We start from the raw sequence: 27,711 nt of genomic DNA, 5'->3' as shown, positions 1-27,711 counted from the left end.
CTGAACACCTTCATTTGGAGCTTTTGAATTCAAGAGTGAGAACAGCTCTGTTTATCTACTGACAGCACATCATTAGGACCGTGCGTTCATGCTTTTTATTTTACATCCAAAAAACAGCTGAAATCTAGTAAAGCTACAGCAGACTTCATACTGTAAGAGACAATTCCACAAAAATGTCAATATGGCACTTCAAACTGTTAGTCCTCAAGATCTTCAAAATAAAAGTCACACATGGTATATTGACAGAAGTATTGATAATACACTTCCATTGAACTTTAACAAATAGTGAATATGTGACTTGCCACAAGTCTTTCACCACATTTTCTACAGTTGACACGATGAAACTTTATACTAGTTTCTCTGATTAGTAGGAGGTTATAATTCTACATATTATATTGACGCTGCGACGACACTTACATTTTTACAAATCTGCAATTTCTGCTGTCAAAAAGCATTTTGTCATAACATTAAAACAGCAAATAACAGAACTGGGACAGAAACACCTTAATTAATCCCTTCATGGTCCGTGTGGCAGTTAGTACATTTGGTCTCAGTGGACCAAAACAGTTTCAGATCTGTCATAGTTTAGTCTGATGATATGACTGAGGATAGTCTTACATGTTGACTCGAACAGAGGAGAAAGGAAAATAGTGTTGGTGTATTTATGATTACTATGACCTTCAGTTAAATTATTCTAGCGTCTACTTATGTACAGCGGACAAGCTGATTAGAGGGCAGTGAGTGTCTTACCTCAATATGGATTAATACGGTATATTTAAGGAATAACAGGAGACCCTTTTTTCCCCAATCATTAGATGAGACGCTTGATACCCCTCTTATGTCTGTACTGGATATTTTAAACTAGAGACAGCTAGCTAAGCTTAGTACAAAAAGAGGGAGCAGGGGAAACAACATACTTGGCTCTGTCTCAAGGTTAAAAAGTGTAAAAATGTTCACGCTATTAAAGCTTACCAATTAATAGAACAGGCCTGAACATATGCCTTACACTGATTGTCACATGTGCTCTTTATGTGTCACCTGTAAGTTTTCAATCAAAATCGAAACTGTCGACAATATCATCTTGAAAATGTATATATACATGCTGGACTACATCTTGGACAGGAGCAGAACTTTAAGGAGTCTTGTTGGATTGCTGGTTAGGGTTTTCTTGGCACAGTCTTCTAAGCTGAGATAATACTTCACAATTGACAGACAAACAAAATATCTTTTTTCACATTATTCTAAGCAAGAGAGTGATTCCCATATATCTTCAAATGTTGGACTAATCCTTTAACACACATATGAATTACTAACGTAAAGAAATGAAAATGTGTGAAGACTGCTTGAATGGGGACACTGTTCCCAAGTGCTACCATTTGTTTGAGCATCTGGATTGCTGGATCAGTGAATAATGTGAAGCCTTTACACTCAACGCTGCTCGGAAAGAGTAAAGTGTTCAGGATGTCTGTCACACATAATGTTCCCGGTGGTTGATGAACACCCGGTCCGTCCCACTCTGATGACACACCCACTCCAGGCGGGACAGCTGCTGAGTGGGTGGTTTTTTTGCTGCCGGTGGTCCTGGCCTTGAAGCGGCTGGATTCTGCCCTTCAGTTAGCTCATACCTGCGCTCCGCCACACGATTCTGCAGGATAGAAATCACCAGAGATTATAAGACAGCTTATCAAACATCCGCTAGCTGCTCTTTCAAGGCAGAAAACACTGATTACATATATCTTCATCTGATTTATCATGTCAGTTTGAGTAGAACCAGGATGAAGATATTTCTTTAGACCTCTTAGGTGAGACTAAAAAGTGATGTCTGATGAAAACTCGAGTTGAGCTGAGTACACGCATTAAAATTTGAACGATCTTACATATTAAATGAGTCAAACTATGACAGTTCCTGCTTCATAAAGACATCAGTAGGCCTACATTCATCAGAGAGTATAGATTTTTACCTCTTTCTTGCTTATCCTTGTGGTGTAGTAAAAAATACAACATGACTCAGATAAAGCTGTACTGACATGATATCATGAAAGAGGGGGGTTTACCTGACAGAGCCAGGCCACTTGTGATGCGTGGACACCCAGAGGAACAGCCGGTGCTCTCCCGCAGTGGGAAGGAGGCGGCTTGTGTGTCGGAGGAAGGTCAATCCTTCAGAGCAGGAGAAAGAGAAATAATAATGAAGAGAGAATCTCCAGAAGGAACCCCAGATAGAGAAAAGTGTGTAATTAGAAAGAAGCAGCATGAAACAATTAGTTTAATGATATTTTCTGCTGGGTGAAAATCCAATTATTGGATAAATTCAGAGAGGCTGGTGAATGAAAAGCCCTCTGAGTCACATACTACAACCGATGGTTTTATAGTGATGCCATCTGGGTTATCTGAGCAATTAAAAAATTAATAACTTTGTACCAATAATGATGTGAAACAAATGTGAGGTGTGACATTTTAATAATCAATAATCATCAGCATTGAACAAACTAAAAAAAACAACAAAAAAACCCAAACAAACCATGATATCCTGTAGAATTACAAGAAAGGTAAGATTCAGTATTTTATCTTAACCAGCTTTCTCCATGTGAGACAAGTAGTAGTAATGAATGAACGAATCCCTCTTCATTTGTATAGTGCTACTAATTGCTATCCACCATGAACGCAGCACAACATTTAGCAAAGTTACCGGCTCACGATGAGCACCAATGTCCCAAAGCTTAATGTCAACTGTTTTTAAGGTACACTTGAACCAAAAGTAAATGTTAGTTACATCTTATACATTACATTTAATATATGTAAACCTCATCAAACAAATAGAAATATATAGGTGTTATAACTGTAACCACCATGTTACATATTCAATGGTGACCAGTCTTTTATAAAAGTTGTTCTAAATAAAATCTAAATAAAGATGTAATATTCTGACAGAATATATTGGCACGATTTATCCTTGGAATTTTAGAAATGGGACAGCAAAGTTAGAGTACTATGTGTTTTTAATGCACCTGGATAAACCAGGATACACATATTCTTAAATCTACCCCCCGTTCATCTACCAGCATTATACAAGTACACTTGTAAACCTCTCCAGTGTCTCCTTAAGTCAAGGGATCCCCTGACAATGACCATATCAACTACATCATAGACAGAAAACTCAAATAATTTAACAGTTGCTATATAATCGCTCACTGCATGAATTCCCCTGAACCATTTTAAGATGCTAAATTCAGAGCGATTTTGTCAGTCATTAAAATCCTCCTCCACTACTAAACCTAAACCTACAAACTGACCTTGACCATTTATAAAATGGTGTCCCGACAGACATTGATTTTCTAACACTGTATATCACTGATGCTGCTCTTTCTCTTTCTTAGTTCAGATGAGAGGCAGTAAGAGATTACAGTTGGGGCTCTCGGTGACTTGATGTCCTGTGCATGTGTCACTGTGTGATGATGATGCCCGTGTCCACCCGCCCCCCTCCGTCATCCCACTGGGACTTCCAGCCACGGTCACACTTAAGATGCTAAGTTTGTCGTGGCATTGACCACAGACCAACACGTGGTCCTGTAAGTCCCCGTCCTGTAGAGTGTCAGTGTAGTGATGCAGGGCCCACACCCATGCACAGATGTTGAACATTTCCCCCCCTCAGTTCATGCTGTTTTCAGTCAGCAGGATCCAAAGGGGGGCCATTTCACTCTTACTAAGATATAAAAAATGGAAAGTAAAGCCATGCAGATTTCACTGAAGGGGTCACTCTTAGTAAAATCAGGATGCTAAATTTTACAGAGGAGGGAGTATCAGACTGGACTGAATACCAGCGCTAACAATAGAGGAGGTAATCCAAAACCTTGAAGACAAAACAAAATTTATTCACGTGGACATTCTTGGATGATCTCAGCTTTGTGCTTTACACTCCTTAACTGACTTACTTATTTGGTACATGTACCTCGTATTTCAGGAGTCCCTGAGCAAAATGTTTAAGGACTAAAAAAACATTTAACTAGGATCCAGCTGCCTGCCAAGGTGGGCACTTACTTGTAATTGTGTGTGCCTGTACTGAGCATGCTCAGTGTGCCTAACAAGGATTGATGAGAAGATCAACCTGCAACCTTGCAGATATGCTCCACAGGTTTATAATGAGGATTGGTATGTTTGTGGCACAAGGCTAATCAGCAGAATCACACTTATAAAGCACAGCTTTTTTTTTTTTTTTTAATTTAACCTTTAGTTATCCAGGAAAAGTATTGCACTGTACATGTAAACATGTTAAAAAGAAACAGAGGTAATCAATAAAAAACCCCACAAGGTTCCATTCATGTGCACCAGACCACATAAAGGATCCTGTCCTGTCCTGTCATTCAACCGCAGTCTCTGTTATTCAGAACATACACAGCTCAGAGAGCACAAAGAGTACACACACTAACGGAGACAAAGAGTTTAAAGTCAGTCACTCCTGCTTTGAATAATTCAACCTCAAACATACTTGATCTTTCTAAAATGAAAACAAGAGCGGGTGTATATAGGGACATTCTGAACGAAATAGGACAAGCGGCCTGCTGCCAAGACAGCAATTATCTGCCACCCCTCAACCTTGTCCTGCAGCCTCCGTGCTCGCACCACGACAGTGCGCTCCATGGGAGAGACGAGCAACTCAACAAATGGGCTTCAGTCAACCTCACAAGGTATCATGTCATTAATTAACCAGCTGAGCATGTTCTGCACCATGAATTATTTGTCAGACTTACACTTTGTCAGAGAAGGCATTGGGTGGAGTCTTGCGAGCTGTGAGGATCACGATGAGAAAGATGCCGATGAGGAAGAGGGCGAGGACCGCGCCCATCACCGCTCCAGCCACAGTGATTGAGCTTGACCTCTCCGCCTGGGACTGCTCTGTGAGCAAGAAGAGAGAGACATTTAGTTTATTACGAACCAAACGAAGCCAACATAAACAAATGGAGTCAGGTCTGTTTTCGTTTAGGTCATTATGAATTTGTAGGCCGTCATGTTTAGCTTTGGTTTTGGTAAGTGATGGGGCAAACTGAATCACTGTCAACATACACAGGAGAGTTCAGCTTCTGCAATAGTCACAATTTAACTTTTTAGCAGGCAACAAGGTTTCAGATGGTGCTTTGTGAATCTGAACCTGTTTGTTTTGGGAGAACAAGGTATTATTGAGGTTGGACTTCCTACGTTTTATACTTGCAATATGCAGGAGTTTGTTAAGTGGAGCACCGCGTGTCCTGAAGAGTACCAAATGTTTTGAATGCATTTGTCTTTTGTTCGTTTTCTTACCCTGGAGACAAAAGAAGAGTGCTGCCAACCAGCTTTTACATTTCTTGGACAGAGAGAGGACGGGGGAAACAGTTACCAAAACCATGAAAGCCTTTGAATATTTCAATGTTACACCAGGCTGTCATTAAAATGATTAACCAACACTTTATTTATTTAAAGCCATGGGCATGCAACTGAATACATCTATGAAATACTGAGAAATATGAACTTAATGGCCAAACTGCCACGTTTTTTGTGTGTAATTTGGAAATTACACACGAAAAAGTCAAGTGGATCTGCCTTTGACAGTATATTGATGAATTAATTACTGTCCCAGTGGGTGAAGTATTTCAAGAGCAGAGGGGGAAGTCATGTAAATAGCATTTGTCACATTCACACACACAAAAGCCACACAAGCCACCTCTTCCATGTGCATTTCATGTCAGTTACGCCTTTACATCTGGCCCAGGGGAGACCCACTGCTCCACCATTCTGCAGCCCTACCTTTCACAAAGACAGGGGAGTATAACAGTCTGAACTCCAGCAGCCTGTGGGAAAGGGGTTATGATGCACACACAGTAAAAATGAAAAAAGCTCCAAGTGTTTAAGATGTACCCTTTGTTAAATATTTTGCCTGAAGGGGGAAACATTATGAATAGATGCCACGAGGGCTCAACTGCTGCTATTATTTTCCTCTCCTGAAGGTGGTGCACTTTTATACAAGCTGCCATGTAGAATTGCAGACACTGACTATACTACCGTGCAAAAGTTTAGACAACAGTAACAGAATTATCAATAATACAATATTCTATATAATTATAATAGATACTGTAAGCTGTATCTGGGTTACACCTACTAACAGAAGAGTTATTCTTTATTTGAACTATTTTCCACATTTTAGAATAAGTTAAAACAAAACAAGTCAATCATTTAAGAATTATTCTTTAGATAAAAATGTATTTTAGAAATAAACATGCATTCAAATAAGATGAATCAAAAGATTTGTCCAGTGGTGTGTACAGCACCACTTAAAAAACAAACATCCTTCAACTGAACATAGTTTGATAGTTTTGGAAACTTGCTAAAATTTGGATGTGAAGGTTGATACCACTTTCATATTTGTCAAACACTACAGCCAGCAGAGAGTAGTTATGTATCTTACCTGAGTCACCTACTTAATAAAGTAGAAAACACAAATTCTAATGATACATTTGACATAATAAAACATTGTAATCTGGTCATGCAATCGTCATCAAACTTGTTTATTGAATGGACGTGTGAATGGAGTGTCAAAGTCTGTCGAGGTAAATGTTAGTTAAGATTAAGTATGAGGCTGCGGATCAATCTACATACATGGAGGTGGTGCTTCTTAAAACCGTATTACTCACTCATCAATCACTTCAAATCATCACCTCCCTCCATTCTCGCTGTGTCACTATTGTCCTCCACATGCTTTGTGTTTGTGTGTGTCAAGATGCTCTGGTGAAGTCTGGAAAACTAGCTTTGTTAGACCATATGCTTGCCTGTGCGCCATGTTCACAGAGGAGGATTAGGATTAATTGTGACTAAGATGCATTAAACTCTTCGAACAACCAGCCTTGGCTATTCAGCAGTAATAAGAAAAACTGTGATTGTAGGACTGAAGGAACACGAGGACGAAAGGTGATAGAGTAAAGAAAAATCAAAGTGCGTGATGGTCAATTCCACTTGATTTAGCTGCTGAGGTGGGAGAACAAAATCAATAATGTGCTTGGATGAGAATCTTAAATAACCTTTCAATTATGATGCAGATTGAACAAACTGGGACTTCTGCACCCGCTCCCTCAAAGCCACTTCTTCCTTTGTTTCTCCCCCTCCCCCGCACCTCTCTTCTCCCTTCAAGCTGTCCTCTAACAGTTAATAACCGTTCGATCACCTTTGATAGCTGCTCAACTATGACAAGAGCCTCTCAAGTTGATCAAAAAGCCTTTAAAAATGCAGTTCATGAAGCTGGCGACTTTAATGCTTTGTGACAGATTTTTGCACAGGGGGATAAAAAACACCACATGCATGCACAGGAGCATCTTAAGGTTTAAGCACAAGTGTCTTACACGTGTGTTTAATATGTGGGAAAATATAACCTACTGAAGGGAAGGAGTCAAAATAAAGCATAAACATTTCATTGGTTCAAATTTCATCCCCTCTGAGTGGGACTGGGATTAGTGGCGTTAGTGGTGGATCAACTGGCCCCAGATGGAGATCTGGCTCCAGTGCAAACCTCTTTTATTATGTCTCTTACTTCAGCACTTTATCACACATGCACATCACCACTGTGGAAAGGAAAGTGCATGCTGATGCACTGGAGGTCAGTGCAGCAGACGGGCTCATCATGAATTTAACAGCACACATCTCACTGTAGAGAGAAGTGAGGGAGCTCGTGGCGGCAGGACAAAACCCCCGCCCTCCCCAACAACTTTAACAGCAGGGTCAAGGGGTCATGCTATTGCCCAGCAGCAGATCCCTCGGGGAGCAGATGCTGGTGTAGCAGCAAAGCGGGTGACGAAGGTTAGATTAGTGGGTGGTATGTCATTTTCCCCTCCCGATATCTTTTTCAATATTTTCAGCTCAACAGCCGAGACCATTTGATCCCACTTGTGCTGAGGAGTTATTATCAAAGTCTCAGCGCTGCGTCCCTCCACGCTGACAGAGACGTTTGCTCACTCCTTTGTGTGTTGTGAAAAGTATCCTTGGAAACTGTTGTGTTGCAGGCAGAAAGCAAATCCACTGATCTCTTACACGAGTGTATCAAACTAATTTTAAGCAAGCTGAATGACATCATAACTCTGTGCTGCTTCCCTTTTCTCAGCCTTCCCTGATTTCAAGGTCAAAATCTCAACAACTGCTCTGACCAGCATTTGAACTGCTGAAGACACAGAGGTCAGCTGAACTAAAGACTTTTAGAGGAAACGTGTCTTGAGGACCTGGAGTCCAAGCTAAACGGTGTCAAGGTCACATTGGCGTGTTATGTCCTTACAGCCTGAAGAGCTGTGTGAATGCAGCAGAGCGTAATGGGCCATTTTCAATTCCAGTGGCTAATTCTCTCTCTCTCTCTGCCTTTCACAGCTGCAGAGTTCAAACTCCCCCCCCCCCCCGTCAGCTACATTCTTCTCCCTCTGCTTTCTGTGTCCAGGTAAAGCTTGCAGGAAGAGACAGCCTCCATCAGCAGCTCCAGATGAGCTTGTTGCCATGGGGACAGTCAATGGGCTCCAGAGTAGGGACTTTGGGCCAGACATAAACACTCAGCGTTTAATTTTACCAACTGGTAGACAGTGGGAGAAAGGGGGGGGGGGGGGGATTGACAAAGGAGACAAGCTGTGGGGGAGAATCAAGGGTCTTTCTCTCCCTGAAACAAAGCAAACTAGGACTTGTGACGAGGCGTCAGATCTCCCACGACTATAGAAGCACCAGTAGAGAGGAACGAAAGCGCCACATACAGTGACAGCATTTCTGGACACTAAAGACTAATGAAGATAAGGTGAATCAAGGAAACATGAATTCGGATTACGTCATTTGCGGCGTTCCACATGTGCGCACTGGATTGGGGTGTGTGTGTGTGTGTGTGTGTGCGGTAGGCTTTATGCATTAGGGAGTTAGAGATGATGTCATTTATAGAAGCACAAAGAGGAGCAGCGAGCGAGCAGCCGGAGTAATTGCAAGCTTAAAAAGCTCCAGAGAAAATAACTCACAGGTGCTAAGGTGCTTTATTAAACTAAAGGATCTTAAAAAGATGACAAAATAATGATCACTGTTGTCACTCACATAAATATTTTTTCTCCCTCTCCAAACTTACATTTTTTTTTCTGTATATACAAAAAGAACATACATGAACACAAGGTGCGTATCATTGACAATGTGACTCCTTTTAACAACAGTGATAATACAGAAACAAAAGAAGCTGTCACAGACACCTGTGAAGACATGATTTAACTCATTTTACAGCAAAATTCATTCAAGCTTTTTCTTTTTTGGGTTTTAATGCCTCTAGGTTTGCAAATATACTGCGTCAGATATTTTCCAGGAAAGTACATATGGCACGTTATTATGCAGTGAAAAAAACAAAAAACAAGAACACATCTGATCAAGCAACAGAACCTGCTTTTACATCCCTAAGTAAACAATAATAACACTGTCATTTATTCTTCTAGGTATCTAAGGCACTAGTTGAACTGAACCCAAAGTGAAGAATACTTTTGTGAAGATAAAGCTATGGATGACTGATCTTAAAACAAAATGTCAGACAGTATAAAAGAACTGCATCTACCCAGTAGTGGGGCTTTAAACTGATGTGTCAGGCAAAAATAGGATATTGATTAGTGGCGTTTCCTTTTTAGGGCAGGGAAGCAAACAGAAGGAGTTTAGCGGCTGTGCTTCCCATTTGTCTCTGCACTCATGTGAAAGTGAGCAGAGAGGCTGAGAACAACATAACAGCAGCACATGAAACCCCAACACCTTGCTTTTTATTCCACGCTCATGAGGTTGCTGAAAGATGGACACATCTATTAAATCATCACAAGTCACTAAGAAGTAGATATCCCGCTTGCATGAAGCAGTATCTCATTTCTGAGATGTCAATTCAAAAAATGGTTGATCTTTAAATTTGATTTTATCATTTGAAAACTTTTTTCTTTTTATTCCCCCCAAATAATTTTTCAAACAAGCATCTCTTTAGGCAAGCTATATCATGCTTTCACCCAGGAAACTTTGATCTGCACAGAAATGTTGCTTTATGCAGAAGGAAAACTCAAAACCTGTGCACATCAGCAGGTTCAAAAAGTGAGACATTGTAGAGATAGTGAGAGGAATGGGAAGCAGTTTTCTGGAACATAAATCAATTATTGTTCTGCACCTTTTGAAACAACAGTGATTGTAGTAAAGGGGTCATATTCTCTTCATGTAACAGTGGCACATTATCATATCTCGCTATATGAGAACAGCAGCCTATTCACTGCACACAAGTCACACCCTGACAAAGAATTGAGAGTTCATAATATAACAAATTCCCATGTTGACATCTTTTACTGTAATTAAAAAAGTGGCATAAAGCATCTTTTCACTCCTAATTCAGTCTACAAGACGCTGTACACACCAGTGATACGTTAGCCATTGATATATATAGATGTATGCTTTTAGCTAGTCAGCAACACTGTCATCATATTTATACATACAAGTTGAACAAATATTTGGCATCTGGCTGCAAATATTGTGTAGATGTCGGTTGTATTAGAGTTGGCATGTACTCACAAATACTGGTAAGCATGGAAGAAGTTGTCGTTTCTCGTCCATGCTGTCTGGTTAATACATGAGGGGAGTCCAAGCTGTGTTGAAATACTAGGATTTTTTTTCCTTCCCTGATCACATATAAAACTGAAAGACATCTTCAAGTCTATAAGAAACTTCATCAAAGTAAAGTAGTGGGGCACATTAACACAAGGACTCTATCACTGTTCCCTCAGTACAATCATAGCACTAGTATGTCCTCCAATGTGATCTCATGATTAGCTACAAAATATGGCTGATTACAAACGTCTACAGCTTTTTATTATAAAACTAGCCTGAAATCCTCTTTCTCAAGTATAAACACGGGGGCATTCAATCATAGTAACTTAGTAGATAATTGTGAGCGTGGGATTTAAGGATCAGTGCAACAATAATGTCTGTCACCATTGACCTGATATGTCTACAAAACATTTTGTTTATGACAGAATGGTAGTAATTATGAATGTTTAAAGAGGGGGTGCACATGATTAGAGAGTGCAGCTGAAATCATGGATAAGCAACAGTAAGCCTGTTAATGCTTCAGATTGTAATCGTGACACAGTCGTGTCTTGTTTCTAAGGATTACTCAGAGTAGTGAAATTAGTCCATCGGTGGTTGTTAGTGGTATGTGTGTACTGGCCACACTTTTCAATGATTTCTTTGTGTAACAGAATACTTTGTGACTAGGAGGCCAGCGTATGGTGGCTGTCATACTGTAGCCTGCTGTTAACAAAGGCCCCGCTCCTGAACCTCCAAGAGTTCTGGTATGGTGCCAGAGAGCAACATCTCAACGCAACCATTATGATCTGCTAGCCAACTGGAGAGTCATGGCGAACTGGACAGGACCACTCACCTGAAACTTTTTCCCCACTGAAAAAGTAAACGAATGCCCTGATATTTCAGCTTTTTTAGACTTGGAGTAATTTGTAACACATTTGCATAACAAGTCTCGACTGTTACGTAACGTAGCCTGTTTGAGGACTGTGCCTGGGCCTCCCTGCCTGTTCTTGCTCTGCCCTCCCTCTTGGGAAGAGAGGATGAGCCGAGGACATGGTGTTGAAATGCTTTTAAGGTTTGTGCTCTAGTCCATCAGTTTTAAAGAAAACTGGTTGGACATTAGGGGCCATATCCTCAAGCTTACAAAAGTCCGAAACTGGGATAGAAAAGCAAAGTGGAGACATTGCCTTGGAAAACAAACTAAGTGGATGTTTATGATCAAGTTTTGATTATGTTTTCTTATCATTACTTGTGAAGGAAAATTTAGATTTTCAAGCAAGATTAATCTTTTTAGTGTGAATTAGAATAAGCCTATGTGCCTCTGCGTCTGGGTTAGGGTAAAGAAAAAGACCTGTTTGAAAATCCCGCATTTACTTCGAGTCATGGATTCTCAAACATTCCTAAATGTCAGCCAATCATATTTCCTGGTCTTTTGAACAAATCTATGAGACTTGATTTGTATGTCTGAAAAGGCGGATTTTGTAGAAATAAACAACGAAACCTTTTTGGACCACAGCAATATGTGATCCGTACTCCCCAGAGAGACCAAGTAACTGAAGGTAAGACATTAGTTATACTAAATACATTGGCAGTCCACGTAGTAAGGCAGAGACAGTACATCAGGATCTTTAGTCTTCACACACAAAAACTAGTGACATGCCAGCGTCTCCAGGCATGTAAATGTTAAAGTCAAAGTGGCCGTGCAGTCCACAGTCTCTAAAGAACTGAAACATTATATCTCAAGTATCGACCAAAACATTTGTACAAAACACAGGAACTACTGAATTGAGAGAAGTAAAAGTGTGCAAGTGCTTACAGAAGAGAAACTGTCCCCACCCCCCCACACACACACTTTCATAAACTAAACCTACGTTTGTAATATTTCTGCTCCGGCAGGACCGTGTAGTTTATCAAACGTACCACTCCCTACGTGAGATGACGGACCCATCTCTGTGGGAGACATAGTCGCCTTCGGGGCCGCTATCATAGCAGTCATCTGACATGTATGGGGAGCCGTTTCCCTGAGGTTTAGGTGATCGAGGGTATCTGGTGCATTTGGCCTGCCGAGGACTAGAATACTGTGCGTGTTCACGGTGGTGATTCTGCTGATGGTTGTTGTGATGACTACTCTCCCTCATTGCCCTTGTGTATCCATTGGCGGGATACTCCTCTCCGTTATAATTGTTGTGGAGATGACGCTCACGCTCCTGTTTGAGATGGCGGTCGCCCCACTCCTCACGATCCTGATCCCGTTTGTGAGAGCTACTGCCGGCTTTAGTAGGGTGGAGCTCGTGTTGTGCGGGGGCTTTCTGGAGGTCGTTGTTTCCCAGATACTGCTTGGTGTAGTAATCCCCATGGAAGGTCTGCTGTTTCCGTAGGTAAAACACACCCACCAAACACAGCAGCAGCAGCAGGAACAAGGCCCCGCCCACAGCTCCACCTACTATGGAACCAAGATTACTTTCTGGTAGGGCTTCAAGTGTGGGGGAGCTGAGGAGGACATGCCCCTTTTCATCCACAACGGTGGAGGAGGCGGAGCCAGTTAGGACAGGAGCAGTAATGGTGGAAGGCATGGTGGGAGGATCTAATGGAGGGAAGCAGGGTGAGAGGGGAGAAGAGGGTGGAAGGGAGAGACGAACAGACAGAAAAGCAGAGAACGTCAATGCCAACTATATCAGCATTATACTAAAGTAGGGACAGGTTGAGAAACCATAAACTAAACTACCACTTCATCTAAAGGACAGACTCTTGCAGCAGGTTCAGGTTTGCATTGCAATTTCTTTAAAACTGGTTGAAATATGCACTCTTATTTATATATATATATATATATATATATATATATATATATATATATATATATATATATTTTGTTATATTGTTTATATTATTGAATTTTTCCTGATAGATTGAGGAAATGGACAAATTGATCAAACCCTAAATATCCTTGTTAGGGTTTATAAAGTTACTGTGTGAAGGGTGTCCAATGTCCTTAATTCGCAGAAAAATAATAGACGTGATTTATTTAAGGCAAGGCAAGAGCAAACCAACATCTGCTGAAGAAATCTGTGACTAGAAACAGGAGTGAGTGGGTTGGGACTACAACTAAAACAGTTCTCAAACATGGAGGGAAAAAACTACAAACAACTGAAACTATTGTTTCTCTGAAGTTTGCAAGACTCAGGGCTGTGTTCCATGATATGTCATTATAAACGCATTCAAGAAATCAAACTGACAAAGTCACGTGACCTACAAAAGCTCACATACTCTATAATTTTTTTTATTATAAAAAAGGCATTACATTTCTATCTTGTCACATTTATTATTGCACACTGAATGTTGCAGTCACATGTATCAATAAAGAGTTGCCTGGCTGGATTTTTTTTAACTTTGGGAATGATTGCACATAAAAGAGGTTTTGAATAATGCAAAGTTTTGAATGTTACTAGGGCTGCAGTGTTATTCATCTTTTCTCCTCACGTATTATTATGTTTACTGTAAATTATGACAGTAGAGTTACAGAATCGCATTACACCTGCATCATGTCGAGCCAGTGTTTCAAGCAGATCATCTCACGGGTACATCGTGCCGGTGAGATGAGCAACATCGGGGACAACATCAGTTTGTCCATTTCTGTTTGAATTCCTTCACCATACACTTTTCTCACTCAGCAGAGCTTGTTAGCATTGTGCTGCTAAATATTATCTGTGTTCTTTGACTTATGTTAACTCCAGAGAAAAACTTTATAAGGCTCAGAGCGAGCCGTTTACTGACGAGACTTGGAGCGTTGTGATTTCTCACGATGCTCATCCATACTGTTCAGCAGATTTTTTTTGTTGGTCCACCTTAAATACAAACGCAACACGTCACACTGTTTGGAAAGAGGTCAATATGAACGGATGCAGAGAGGTTAGCCGATATCTGAAGCTGGGTGATGCTCGCGTGCTGTTAGGACAAGGTGTGCGGGCGTGATCGCTGCTCTCCAACAGTTAACTCACATATTGTAATTGAGGGGCATACAGTGTTCGACTCACACTGGAATAAAAAAAAAAGCGTTTTAGGATTACTTTGAGTATTATGTTAGTAAAGTTCACTCTACCAGTTAGTTTCAAGTCATTAGAGCTTCTAAGGGCCTGTTTAGAAATGTTGAGGGAAGATTTTCACCACGGCTTGTGAACACATGAGCACAGCTTTGTTACAGGTGGGATTTATTTCTGGGTTAGCAGAAAATCTTTTATCTGTGTAACACAACGTCCCTAAAAATGCAGATAAGTGCAACTGTCAAAGTTAATAACCACAATTACAATCTAAATAACTGTTGGTTATTAAAAGCACTAAAACGGTTGTCAAACGTTAAAACTTTGCCGTCAGGATCACAACATCCAAGGGTTTCATGGGTTAGGGTTATGCTTCCAAAACAAGACTTTTGAATTCCATGTTAAAAAAAAATGTATCTTGCATTCTTAAATTGCATGAGAATATGCATTTATCACCCTGTTTTGCAAGTATAATGATGCCTTCCCGCTATCTCTGCACACCAGTATTGGAACCTTAAATTGAACTGGATTAGTGGTGATGCCCACAAAACAGAAAAGCCAAAAGCCATAATCACAAGGAGCTCGAGTAATGGAAAGAATCTGAGTCTAAAAGCTTTAATGGTGCTGCAGAATTACACTGCCACTCTAACCTTGTTGCCAGGCCAGATGTGATGAAAAGATTAGCATCTAAGGCATGACCAACACAAAGCCAAGGTTTGTAGTCTCTCGTATAAGATTCGTAGTAATCCATGCAGAGGCAATGAACCAACATATGTGAACACAACCACAGCAACACACAAACGCACAACCAAGAGTACATCAACATGTGTACACTCGCACACACACACAAACACACGTACAGGTCCTCTCAAAGGAAAAGGAAATATGGATGATAAATAATAAATAGGAGTTGAAAAGAACTAGTTAATGTTTTATGAATCTGGGACATCATCTCACAGTTAGGCTGCAGGCTTTGCCTCATATTGCATGACACATGCAGAAATAAAAGAATCACAGACAGGAAGAGGGAGAGTTGTAAAAGAGAAACAATCAAACCTTCATTTAAAGAGAGCACAGACAAAGCTGATTTTGTGAAACAAGAGGAACATGCTCATCATGCACAAGAGAGACTGCACACTTAAGGGGGGGGGGGGGGGGGGTTCACACTTGCACCAAACTCCTGATGTTTAGTTCAGGGTGAGCTGCATTAGTTAACGCAAACGGCTACATTTTTAACCTTGACTTATCCCCAAATGTTTCCTGCCAGCCTCTAGGGAAATGTTTGTGTGAAGTCAGGGTTAACCAATGAGAGAGCAGGATAATTCAGGATGTATGGGGTTGGGGTGAAGGCCTTCATATCACAAGAACCCAGGAAGATTTTAGGTGTCTGTCCTGAAATTATTTTGAAATTTTCAAGGAGAGAACATGTGAAAAAGACTACAGATGCAAAGACGGGATCAGAGGCAGAGTCCCCTGATGTAAAGAGACCTTAAATATTAGCAGCTGTATGTAGCAGCAAGAATTTCCCTTTTCAACATCTGGAGACCTAATGTTAATCAAGGCTATGCAGCATACGACTAAGGAGAAATAAAAGGGTCAAATATGATCAGTGCTAACACTGCACCATAAGGGAATGCTTGACAGGCTGTCAGTATACGTACAGTATGGACCAGAGTGATACAGTGTCACATTTCAGCTTGAAGGACAATGTCACAGCAGAGATACCCTGTATGACGTATGTGCACGCACAGAGCTTCCTAAGGGATGAGATGGCAGTAGGAGTCAGCGGTGTATTCTCTGCTCACCTTGTATGAGAATGCGCACATCCCGACTGCGGAGGCCGATGTCATTGGCAACCTCACACCTGTAAACTCCGGAGTCATTCCGCTGGAGGGGACGCAGGAAGAGCAAAGTGCTGTTCAGTATTTCCACCCCCTCTGGCATTTCACTGTCCAATCTACGAGGCACACAAGAAAGAATCATTTAGACATGCCAGGACACCCCGATACATGCATCATCATTTACACCCTCGTTTTGAGTATGATAAATGCTCATCTGGAATGATTACCTAATGGTTCAAGTGAGTAAAGCTCATTTGAAAATGAGATCTTAAACATGGTTTGAATTGTCAATCTTATGTGTAGTCTTTGCTTGTAGTATTAACTACTAAATGTGATGTTTAAATGCTTTATGCCGCTGACTGACTTAGTGTAAAAGGAAGATCTTTCAGAATATTTCCTAAATATTGAGAAGAGACATCTGTATTTATTTGGCTCGGTGCCACTTCAGCTCAGATAATAAAAGCAAACTGTCAGACAATACACACATATACACACCTGATCCATCTGAAGTGATGAGATGGTGGATTTGCATTGGCTTTGCACGTCATTTGAACATGCTCACGACCTACATACCAGTCTCCATCATAGCCCACCACTGAGATATCAGGAGGAACTACAAAGAGGGAGAAACATTGAGACATCCATATTAACAGGCATGGTAGACTGTGCTTCGTTTGTTCTGTGGCGTTTCCCTGATGATAGCTGGGTATGAAACTCAAAATGCTTTACTTTAGCTTTAACATGAGGATGTTTACGTTACAGACTGATGGATATTGATCTACTGTAAAACGATTCCTCTGCTTTTCTCTGTGCATTGAACGAGTCCAACCCAAGTGAATGTCCTTTTGTCAAGCATTAAAAAAACTTTCCAAAGAGCACGTCTACTCATTTCCCAAGTTTATTTGCCGCTTGTTCCCAGACCTCCACTTTTGCCCCGATGTGCTATGTACCCACTGACAGAATACATTTTTAATTTTGACAGTTTAAGGGCATACTCAGCCATGTACTGACATAGAAAAGCCTAAGGAAAACTTCAGGACATATATACTTATATATAGATATATATACACTTGTGAGATTTTTCTCTTTGACTTTCTGCACAGCTTTATGCTCGAAGAAAAAGAATAGGGAGAGCCTCCTCTCCATCTCATCATGTAGACTATGCACACATTAACTGTTGGCCTGACATTTACCACAAGGCTTTCCAAAACATAGCCCCCCCCTTACATACACACCACTTACACTGTACATTTAACTGGTAAGGGATCCTGAAGTCACTGTTTAAAGCTGGGTGCCGGACCACACAGGTGAGTGCGTGCCCCTGGATGTGCCGCGTGGGCTGCCAGAGGTAACGCACTTGTGTGCTTGTTGTGCCGTTGGCTTCATCAAGCAGCTGCACCTCTGACTGGCCAAAAAGGTTGGACTCCCAGGACACCTCAGCTGGGGGACGGGCCCGCTCAGCTATACAGGTGGCCACCACAGTGTCATTTCCACCATCGATCAGGGCGGTTGAACCTGCAGACACGTACACCTTCGGCTCCACTGTGAGTCAGCAAAGGTAACCGGAGAAAAACAGAGATGGCACTGTAAAATGGTAAGACTCTTCTGAGGATTTTTCAGAAACATTTGCATTACAATTCAGATTTCACCCTGGTTGTGATTACAGGTCTGTTAGTTCATGCACTAATGTAATCCAGTAAATAATCTCTGTTTGCTGATGATTAACTTATTACATTACCGCTGCTTTCTTTGGATTTCTCTTTGTTCTCTTCTACTGATTACTTTGGAAACCAAAGCAAACCAAAGCAATTAACGACACAACACCTTCTGTATGTTAGAAAATCTTATATAACCCAAGGTTCAGAGGGAAATCCTTTCAAAGCCAGAAGGTGAAGGAGGTCAAACCCACTTTCAAATTTCAATATTATTGTTTCTATGAATGTATTGAGTCATTGCCCTTTTCGTTTTAAATGTGAAGTGGATGGGGGTGCAGAGCGCACGCCAATGTATGATCCTTCAAGTGGGCAGACTGGGTTTTGATACAGCATTCCAAATTCTCTCTCTCAGTCTCCCACTCTATCCACTGTCCTATCTCGAATTAAAAAAAATAAAAGAAGTAAAGTGGAGCAAAACAATTTGGTAACTTCTCTGCATTTGTCAACTACTGATATTTTACTAAATACTTCTGTTAATGCACTGAGATTAATGTAGTCAGATTTTTTGGTCCTCCCAAACTCAAGATGCACTCACACTCGTAAACTTGTCCTGTACTGTAATTTAGCATGATTGCAACAGTGTGTGTGTGAATGGAAGCCAGGTCATTGCGATAAAGACTCATTATTACAGGTGGAGCCAAAAACAACGTGCACCCTTTCCGTGGTGGGATCTTGACCATACCGTGCAGGGTGAAATTTTTTTTTTACTTTGAAATGTTCAGCTGGAGTCTCGAAGCAGCTCTGCAATAGCCAGCTTTAAATTTCCTCGATACTGAAGTGCACTTACTTTCAAACAACAGTATCCCATGCTGTACAAGGTCACACGTATGGTATGTACATTAGCCTACCAATTCACACATTTCTTATTCCAGGTTTACAGAATTCAACCCCACAAACAGCGGATACAAGGCACCGATCCAGAAGAAAATTGTCCCACTCCTGCACATTTAAATAGATGCTCACAATGAGACATATTTTCACCTACTAAGCCTCTCATCTCGGCTCAAGTCCTGCTGGCAGGTGAGCTACCGGAGCACCTGGAATACATTCTAGTAAGAGTTGTACTTACAAATGAGGAATAATGTGTTCAAACATTTATACGTACCTAGTACATTGACTGTGGTGGAGGCCTGCGTGTTTCCAAGAGGAAATGTAGCAACCTTACAGGTATAGATCCCGACATCAGCAAAGCCCACGTTTTCCAGGACAATGGTGGCATCATGGGAGGAGGGGGAGCGAAAATACAGGCGGTGTATAAACTCTGGAGGAATAGAAATGCCAAACCGAGGGTTGTAGACGGCCACAGTGACGGAGCCTGAAGGCAGACGGCGCTCCCAGGAACTCTGTGTGAGGGTAAGGTTTGTGCCCACCTCCACTCTGCAGTCCAATGTCATATTCTTCCCAAGAACAGCGTTCACTCGCTGAGGAACCAGAACCTGACTGCCCCACACACCTGCAGGACACATGCACAAAAAGCAAAATCTTTAACCTCAAACAAAAGGTATTCAGTGTGTAATTTGGAAACACTATGGCACTGAAAAAAATAATGACACTGGATTATGGTCATATCTTTAAAATGTAATCCTTCTCGTGCTCGTTTTTCGCCTTCTCAACGCCGGGATAGACAGACACAATTAGCAGTGAATACAAATGATCATAGGTAGCATAAAAACAAGTGAGGTGGACTCAGTGAAGAAACGTTGACTTATTAGAAACATTGCTAATTACTTTCTTCTCAGTTCAAACAGCTGACTGTGGCAGCATTCTTTTTTTTTATTTACAAAAAAATGAATGCTAGTTCCTTTTTTTGGCAGTGCATTATAAAAGAAAGAGAAAAAAACATTACCAATCTTTGGGTTCTGTGCATGTCTCAGAACTTTCTTTTTCACATTTTAAAAACCAATAAAATAATCATTAGATCAGTTTTCATATGTAATGAAAAAGTCCAAATACAAAGTGCAGACCGAATCGGATTTAAATAGAATACATCTGCAATTCATTATCAGTTGCTTTGATCAAGTCATTGTTAGGGCCCTCTGACTTCTGCTATTACAAAAAGACTGCAAAAATATTTAAAAAAAAAAAAAACGTAATTTGAAAAAATACAATTCGGAATAACTGAGAGATCATATGGGGTAGACGTGGCACAGATTACATTTGCTATTCTGAAAATGTTGGCTGGGATTACCAGAGTGGATGAGTGATCAATCTAATGCTGAGTAAGAGATCAACAAACAGCATCAGTGAGTATTTTTGGTGTTGCATCTGACGTCAATCGTTAAGACAATTTCATATCTCTAAAGTTCAATACTATGTGACATCTGCAGGAATCAGACTGGGATCAAAGCTTGATACCAGCACAGCAGGCTCTGGGTTTTCCACAAATAACACACAGCTGACAGAGTGACTGAGAATTTGTTTGGTCTTTATTGCTTTCCTCCTTCTGACCTAAATTAAATTATTAAAAGAACTGTCTGTAGATCCTTTGTCCAAATATAACTAACCCCCTGCACCCTGTCACCCGCACTTGTCCGAGAAACAGCAAATCTCAAAAGAGAGCAGAGAGCTCGACATCGTGTTGAGGAGAGTCAGGGGGAGATGAAGGGAACAGACTGAGAGAAAAAAAAAATAGACGGGAAGAGATATGCTAACATGAAGAGGATGACATCATCGCTGAGAGAAGAGAAAGAGGGCTGAGAGTGAGGAGAGTCACATATGAAACACAAGTGAGAGGAAATGTATCCCCAGGATGCCGATGCACAAAAACTGCGGAATTATGTTTGTGATTTAGAAAAGACAAAATAACACTGCTCGGCTGCCAAAGTCTTCAACCAGATCACTAATTGCTACAAGCTGCCAGCAGGAAGACATCATCATAAATCAAAACCTGCTGCGTTTCTTGGCAATTGACTGCAAATATTCTATTGTAGTTTTGCCAGAAACAGCCCTCTCTCAGGCCAAACTCCCTCTAAAAAGGCCATGTCCTCCAATATTGGTCCAAGCCTGTTTCCTTACCACCAGCCTATGAAGTCTGAATGTCTATTTTATATTACTCATGTTTCTGCAAAAAGAAAACGCTGACATTTTTTGAGAACCCTGTCATTAGGAAAAAGCTTTTTCTGGTTACATTTCATTGTGTTTGTTACTGATTCAGAGAGTAGATTGGATTTCAGGACTTCCAGTTAATGACAAAACAAACTGGTGTAACAACTTAACTGTTGAAGTGTGACCCATTAATTATGTCATAATGTTATCTTCTAATTCATTATTTATTGTTCCAATTCTTAAATGTAATGAGTCACAAAGTTTTCCACACTGATTATATGTCAGGCCCACATGGGACTGGATTACTGTATATACAAGCCAATTCTTCAATCAACTCTTGATAGCATAGTGTTTGCACAGAAGGCAACATGAGTCATCGTATTGCTCATACTGAGAAAGGGCAGCGGATATCAGTGCCACAATGAGGAGATGTTCAGCTGTGAATGTTGCGGAGGCACTATTCCTGAATCATGTGCCATTTAGGTTTGTGCACCGGTTTCACTAAAATACACACAAACAAAAGCGAGGGCCGAAACATGAAGTCCTCATGAGTTACAAGTTTACACAATTCATACGGTATGTCTCAATTTGAAGGATCCTAACATGTTTGTCAGTGCGTCTGAAAACTTAATTTAAATGCCAATGAGCTTTTTAAGCAAGCAGTTATCATTGTGCGCATTTACACTTAAAAGATCCCTCCCTCTCACACTTTCTTGTAAGATAAGATCCATACATCATGAGCAAAAACACCTGAAAAGATTCTGACCGTTCAACAGTCCGCGGTCACCAAATCAACTCGTTCTCATCTTAACTTGCTCTTCATACAGTACACAATTCTCCCTTTCTTTTCTTACTTTTCATTTGCCAACTTCAGTGTGACTGTGGAAACTCACGGAGGGAATTCTGCACTAAAGGCCCATCTTTGGAAGACACCCAGTTAATTTGGCTAACTCGCACTGTTGAAGGCTAATATTAGCATCAAATAAAGTGCATTTATTCCAGTGAACACGGACTGTACAGTCTGTCCTCCATCACATACCCGTGAAGCCTGTAACAGATTTTATGAAACCGTTACATGAAGTGAAGATAACAGTTGGAAAAATCCGAAGCAGAAAGACTATTAATCCCAAGGAGAAATTTGCTTGAAAATAGTTCAAATAAAATTGGTGATTGTTTCCAAAATAACTTGAAATACTGTAAAGCTATATTTTAACACCGTATGCTAAGCTTATCCGACACAAAGATGAACTACTACCTTCACATGCACCAAAAAAACTAAACTTAAATTCAGCATGGTGCATTCCAGCAAAAATAAATCTATGCTTGATAATAATGTGGCTATGGATATCACTGAATCTGATCTAGATATTACGGCTAGTTAATGTGATTTAAACTCGTAGATGTCTTAAAAAAAAAAAGCAAACGCTAAACAAACACTGGTTTTTATATATCAGTGCATGACAACTGTCAACCAAAACTAAGACAAGGACACTTCTCAGTAGCTCCACCATTCTTCATCCCGTTTATATAATAACATGTTTGCTTTCAATAAGTGTGTTCAGACCAAAAATACAAATAATTCTCACATCTAAATCTGGGTTCCCATGCGTCCCCCAAAGTTATTTTGTAAACAATCACCAATTTTATTTTAACTATTAATCTTTTATTTTAATTATTCGGTAGAGTTATTATTAACTACTGAATTTCTTCCTGGGATAAATGCCAAACCCATAAAAAGGTACTAGTATGTACGTAGTATTCAGAAAAATTGAGAGCTATATGCAAACTTTGCATTATTCTGTGATCAAGTTGTCATCATTCATAAGTTCATTGTTAAAGCCATACACTGCACACTGTGTGTACATGAACCATCCAATCAGAAAAAGACCATTTTCGCTGAAAAAGTCCAAAAAAGTCATCCAACCCCAAAATGTTAACATGCAGCTTGAGTTGGTTGGTGTTTTTAAATGTTATACATTCATTAATTGTTTTATTTTTTATGTTATCTACGTTCATGATATTTTGGCTTTATTTCCCTTATACATTTTTTGCACCGATACACTAAAACAGATGCCTTGTATGTGTACTTAGCAATAAAATCAGATTCTGATAATCAGCAAATCAAGTCACATGACATTCAAAGCTAACTTATCGCCGACCACAAATCAGTGGAGTTAAATAACTGACAAAACACAAATCGGAAAAAGAAAGGATGATTGGATGGATTGACGCTAGTTGAAGAGAAATGGAAGATGATATTTTGAAATTAAAGTTTAGTTTAGGGTTAAACAACACAGGAGGTGAATCTTTCTGAAGAATGTCTTTGTAACCCACATATTGTGCAAACAGCTCACTACTTCCACAAAAGAGGAGTGAGGCTAATATGCAAGAAAAGGGATGGGGAAAAGCCAAGCTAAAACCAAAACCAGAGAATCTCCACTACAAGTCAAGTGGACATGTAATAAACTTTATATTTAAAATTTATATAGCAACATGTAAGGAACCAGAGAGGTGAGAACTCATTCAAATGAACAGACTTCATTTTGATAAACCAGGCAAGTGACTACAAAAATACAAACGGCAAAAGGTACTTGATGGACAGTGACAAAATAAATGTTTGGGGGGAAAACTCAGACTGAAACAAATACATCATCAACATTTAATTCCTTTCAATAACATTTGCACTTAAAAATAATGCATTTTTTAAGAAATGTGGCTAAAGACTCAACCACTGTACTACACCACAATGCTTTGAGTGGTCTTCTGCCTAAAAGAAACCTGACTTTATGACCCGCCGTAAACATTAAGTTAGGGTAAAAGTCAGTACTCGCAGCAGTTTAAGGGCAAGGAGAGCCGAATTTGTACTGCACTGAATATGTAATGGAAGAGGTATAGGGACTGTATTAAACTTTTATTGGTGACATGACGACAACCTTACACAAGCATGCCCTCGTTTTCTCTAACTCAGAATAAGAAAGTGATGAGAATAAGGGCAGAGTCTATCTGATCTTATATTCAGCCTATCTTGACATAGCAAGAAGAACGTTTCTCTTGTTCTTCACAGACAAAGAGAAGAAACTGCTTTAAGTTCTTACAATATTTCTGTCCTCAAAGAGAGCTGCTTCAGTAGACCCACTCAGTTTGGTTTGCAAATGCAACACAATGTGTCTTTCCAACACACACACACACACAGAGCAGAAAACAGATTATAGATATCCTGGCATCAAGGACACATTGCTCCCTGGGGACACTGTGCTGCTCGTTCTCACTTCGTTCTCACTTTAGTCAATATTACCTTCACATGCACCACTTATGTGGCAGCAAGTATATTAATACGGGTGTCTTGCCAGAGGGCAGGTTGTCTTGTTAAAAGTGGAAATCAGAACATAAGGGATGAGGGTGTATGTGGCAAAGCCAGCTGTGCAGGGCAGGACAGGAGGACTGAATGACAGTTTAACCATTCAGATTATCAGACGTGCAGATCAACATTTCCCCCATACATGTTTTACACTTCCCTGAACTGTGCATCACAACAAAGTTGGGAAAACGTGTTTCTAGCTGACTGCAGAGGGCAGCAATAAAAAGATGCTGGAACAGTGATCATTCAACTACATGAACAAGATGAGAGCGGCTGTATGAGATTTCAAAGACAATTAAAAAAAACAAAAACGCTTGAGGTAAAGAGTAAGAAAAAAAAAACAGACACAAGTTACAGTGTCTTAAACCGTGCAATCTCCGCCATCAATATTAAAACCAACGTTTATGTATGATTTGATGATACTTTTGTTTGACATTTTTCCGGCCTTTAAACCTACTTGACTTTTGACAAAACCATCAAATTACATTACTTTAATTTAAATGGATCACAAATAGGGCCACTATTATAGAGAATACACTGGTCTGCTGGATGTTCTAGTATCTCTTCAATCTTAAGTATAGTCCACACACGTTTTTTTTTTAAGAGCAACGACAACAACGTATGCATTTTAATTAGAGTTTTTCTCAACATATGAGTGAAACTATAAAGTTATAACTTTAATTCATACTTTTAGAACCCAAATATACTCACCATATTTCTGAGGTCAAACTGATTTATCTAATCAGTTACCAAATGTATTCATCATATTCATGCAATATGGCCCAATTTCCTCAGAATTTTAATTTCACTTGCTTAACAATCAAGAAACAATGAAGAACTCCATACTGCATTTACTTGCAACATAGCAATACAAAAAACACGGCAATACAACTTAACCATATGAGCTTCAAACTCCAAGTATGACTGAATGGTCTCAGGTACATGTAGCTTTGATACACCACAAGGCACTTCCCATCTAGATGAGAAGTATGAAATCTTAAAGGGAAACTGTGGGAGTTTCTTGTCAAGACCGAAAGATGATGAGCTATGAGGGCGTGACTACGGACAATGTCAAGCCTCCTTGTAAAGAGGAACCCAAGTCTTACACGAAAGCACATAAGGTGCACCTTTCTCTCTGCTTCTTAACCAGAACTCCCTGACAGATGTAAACAGTCACTAGTTCTTGTCAAGACTTTACCAAAGGAGTTAAAAAAAAGTCCTAAAATTATCTACTCTTTACATTATCGAGTGGCTAAGGTGCAACCGAGACTCTGAGAATAAATAAATAAAAACTTTGTACTTTTTTTATAAAAGTTGAGTTGACTCAAATCTGTAGAGGCCGACAGCTTTCTGTGAAAAAAAAGAAGTAATTTTGGGCCATTTAGGGATCTTTGTACTATCTTCAGATAAAACAAGACTGTCCTTCACTTCAGTCATTGGTCAGCAGGGCTTTATCTCATGTTAAAAGCACAACTTAACTATAGACTTATCATGAGCATTCACATAGCAAGTTTTAATGTAGGGTCATTTGTTCTTATGTCATTAGGTTATGTGGTTGAACAGTGCCAGCTCTGGTTTTGCCTGTCATACTTGATAGCAGCTCATCATTAAACTCACAGGTCTTAAACATATATTTTCCTCTCTGCATTCACCTATTTTGTAGGAGAAATATGGCTGCATGGAAACCCAGGGTAATACAATTCACATATCACTGTTCCCCAAAGTCATTACTGGTTGATTTGAACCAACTACCTTTCAATTATGCTTTTCGTCTCAAGAATAAGAGCTTAACTGCTGTCCATAAGTTTTAGCTTTTAATTCAACAATAGGTATAAAGTTGTCGTGTTTGTGGGTGGATAGTGATGAACTGGGGCTTCACTGCTTCCCTGCACCCTCATTCATCACGACCTGGGAGCTGCTGACGTTTGAAGACTTCTTCACGAAAGAAACTTGAAATAAATTGAAAGTTATTAAAAAATGCAAAATTAGTCTGCTTCACACATATCCCTGTGCCAGGTTACTAAGATTAAAACTGTTTGTAGAGCTAATATGGCTGCCTCAGACTCTGCAATGGCCCGAGTGTAGGTAGGCTGAGCGTACGTTACATTAAATACTATTGCACGCGCTCCTCCACGGTTTCTATGGCAGCTTCTGGTCACACCATCGGACGCGGTGGAGGCGCCGGCTAGCTACGACTCCCAAGCCGTGGGAAGTGAACTTGTTCCCAAGTTTACTTTGGTCTTTAAATGCCACCTGCCACACCTCTTAAACTTAAAACACAAAATAATCCACCATTTGAGCACGTAATGACAGTTGGTTTTGCAGACTCGTCAACGTTAAACGTCTGCAGGATGCGCGAGGCAGAAAACTTCTTTGAACCGTTAGTGTAGGACAAATAAACTGCCATACAAAATGTACAGACTCACCTGCGATACTGCACAAAAGGTAAAGTAATGCAACCCGGCCCTTAAGTCTCGGGCAACTCCGGTGAGTAGACGGTAGCATTTTCAAAAGCGGTGCAGTCTTCTGCCTCGGCACACAAGAGCAGGCTGCACGCCAATTTAGCGGTATGTGCCGAACGGAGGAACCTCCTCAGCAACAACTCCGACCAGCATGTGGACTATACCATCTACTGCGCACAGAGCGGGGGAGAGGCAGCTCACCTGACAATGAAACATAACGCTCATTTTTCGAGACCCACCAGCAATGTCACCCTTGAGGATCAATCCATTAATATACACATTACGTCATCCCTGTTGATAACCCGACATAGATTGATTAATCAAATCAATTTATGCCTAGCTCTTTGCTTGGTACCTCTGAATATATATAATATTTTACGCGTACGAAACGATTTACAGGGAGCCTTTATTTCTTACCGTCAATTAGTAGGTTATTTTGAAATTAATTTCAATTAGACTAAAATTGTATTGACATTTAGAATAAATTATCAAGAGGGACAGATTAATAAGTGGGATAAAGGGGCCAGTTTTTTGTTATAGGCTAATTTTTAAACTTTCGATGAGAGAAACCTTTTTTTTCAGAAAATCTTCAACCTTCAAACCATGGTCCAAAAAAAAAAAAAAAAAAACAGTCACAGTGTTTTTGTTTTATTTTGTAGTGCTGAATATTCATCAGGCTATTAAAATGACAAC

At 40.2% G+C, this 27,711-nt stretch overlaps 1 protein-coding gene across 2 annotated transcripts; it reads right to left on the bottom strand.

Moving 5' to 3' along the window:
* Positions 1-81: 81 nt before the first annotated feature.
* On the bottom strand, positions 82-27,249 carry nectin3b (nectin cell adhesion molecule 3b). 2 transcript variants are annotated; one of them, XM_079355668.1, is made up of 8 exons: positions 26,983-27,249; positions 19,259-19,606; positions 17,681-17,980; positions 16,934-17,051; positions 16,403-16,554; positions 4,746-4,890; positions 2,055-2,157; positions 82-1,645 (listed from the first exon to the last, which is right to left on the bottom strand). In XM_079355668.1, the coding sequence occupies exons 1-8, from the start codon at positions 27,059-27,061 to the stop codon at positions 1,469-1,471; spliced, it is 1,422 nt and encodes a 473-aa protein (XP_079211794.1). In that variant the 5' UTR covers positions 27,062-27,249; the 3' UTR covers positions 82-1,468. The 2 variants fall into 2 exon arrangements, with proteins under 2 accessions (XP_079211794.1, XP_079211793.1); XM_079355667.1 differs by lacking the exons at positions 82-1,645; positions 2,055-2,157; positions 4,746-4,890 and adding an exon at positions 8,993-13,147 and having other exon boundaries at positions 26,983-27,247.
* Positions 27,250-27,711: the final 462 nt, after the last annotated feature.

The sequence above is a fragment of the Symphodus melops genome (genome assembly GCF_947650265.1).
Source record: "Symphodus melops genome assembly, chromosome: 11".
NCBI lineage: Eukaryota > Metazoa > Chordata > Actinopteri > Labriformes > Labridae > Symphodus > Symphodus melops.
The sequence above is the reverse complement of the archived record's forward strand: the minus strand, read 5'-3'. Positions and strand labels throughout refer to the sequence as shown.

Bases quoted from the DNA above. Each gene is read 5' to 3' on its own strand.
- nectin3b (XM_079355667.1), bottom strand. From the start codon at position 27,061: ATGCTACCGTCTACTCACCGGAGTTGCCCGAGACTTAAGGGCCGGGTT. The intron at 17,981-19,258 runs GTACGTATAAAT...GCTGACTCACAG, and splicing joins CACCACAGTCAATGTACTAG to TGGAGCCGAAGGTGTACGTG. The intron at 13,148-16,402 runs GTGAGCAGAGAA...TCCCTCCATTAG, and splicing joins TGTGCGCATTCTCATACAAG to ATCCTCCCACCATGCCTTCC.